Raw genomic sequence first — 1037 nt, 5'->3', positions numbered from 1 at the left:
CTTTCAACCAACAAGAAAAAGAAAGTCTGAAATTCCCTTCTCTCTCTCTCTCTCTAGAACTCGATCAGAGAACTTTCTCTCTCTAAAACTCGAACGGCGAAGATGATGCACATGACCTTCTACTGGAGCAAGCAGGTGACTCTCCTGGTAGATTCATGGCGGACCTCTTCGTGGACGGGTTACGTCCTCACCTTGCTCGCCTGCCTGATCGCCTCCGCCTTCTACCAATACATGGAGGATCTCCGCCTCCGAATCAAGATCGCCTCCGCCGGAAAGCCGTCGTCTACGCAGCAGATCGAGGCTCCGCTCCTCCAGAAGAGGTTCGCCAGCGGGAAATGGTCGCTGGCGAGGCTCGCCGGAGCTCTGCTCTTCGGCGTGAACTCGGCGATCGGGTACCTCCTCATGCTCGCAATCATGTCGTTCAACGGAGGCGTGTTTGTCGCCGTCGTTTTGGGCCTCGCCGTCGGCTGTTTTCTCTTTCGTACCTCCGATGAGGATGTCACGCTTGTCGTTGATAATCCTTGCGCTTGTGCTTAAAAATTCCGGCAAAAGATATTGGAAGTCCACAATTTTTTTTTTGTTATTTTTTTTTTTTGGGTATTGTTATGGTCGAACGAATGGGTAAGATCCAACCTCGGAAACACTCATCTCTGCTGTAAATCTTCAATTGAAAACTGAATTGCTCTTTTTTTTTTCCTCTATTGTTCTCTTTTTTATTTTCTTATTTTCTTTTATTTTCTTTTATGTTTGGTGTAAGGGAATCTGGAAAAGGTAAAAATATGGAAATTAAGGAACAGCATTAAAAGGTGATATTACAAATGATTCAGACCAAAATTATTTCAAAACAGATTCGAGGGTCGGTTGAAGTTAGTTTCCCTCAAAGTGCATTCATCAAACCCAAAATAAAATAAAAACAAAAAACAGAGAGAGAAAGAGAGAGAGAGAGAAGAAGAAGAAGAAGAAGAAGAAGAGAAGAGCAGAAAAGAACAAAAAAAAAAAAAAAAAAAATTTTTTTTTATAATTTTTTAATTACCCCC

The 1037-nt window shown here is 42.5% G+C and overlaps 1 protein-coding gene across 1 annotated transcript; it reads left to right on the top strand.

The window, feature by feature from the left end:
* LOC112091982 (copper transporter 5.1-like) lies at window positions 1-701 on the top strand. Its single transcript, XM_024166933.1, has one exon. It carries the CDS (start codon window positions 103-105, stop codon window positions 535-537), a length of 435 nt encoding a protein of 144 aa, XP_024022701.1. The 5' UTR covers window positions 1-102; the 3' UTR covers window positions 538-701.
* Window positions 702-1037: the final 336 nt, after the last annotated feature.

This window comes from Morus notabilis, unplaced genomic scaffold (assembly GCF_000414095.1).
Source record: "Morus notabilis unplaced genomic scaffold, ASM41409v2 Scaffold348, whole genome shotgun sequence".
Taxonomy (NCBI): Eukaryota; Viridiplantae; Streptophyta; class Magnoliopsida; order Rosales; family Moraceae; genus Morus; species Morus notabilis.
Note: the sequence above shows the minus strand (reverse complement) of the source record. Positions and strands in the feature narration are given on the sequence as shown.

What these genes read in the sequence shown, in the direction of transcription:
- LOC112091982 (XM_024166933.1), top strand. Translation starts at nt 103, where the DNA reads ATGATGCACATGACCTTCTACTGGAGCAAGCAGGTGACTCTCCTGGTA.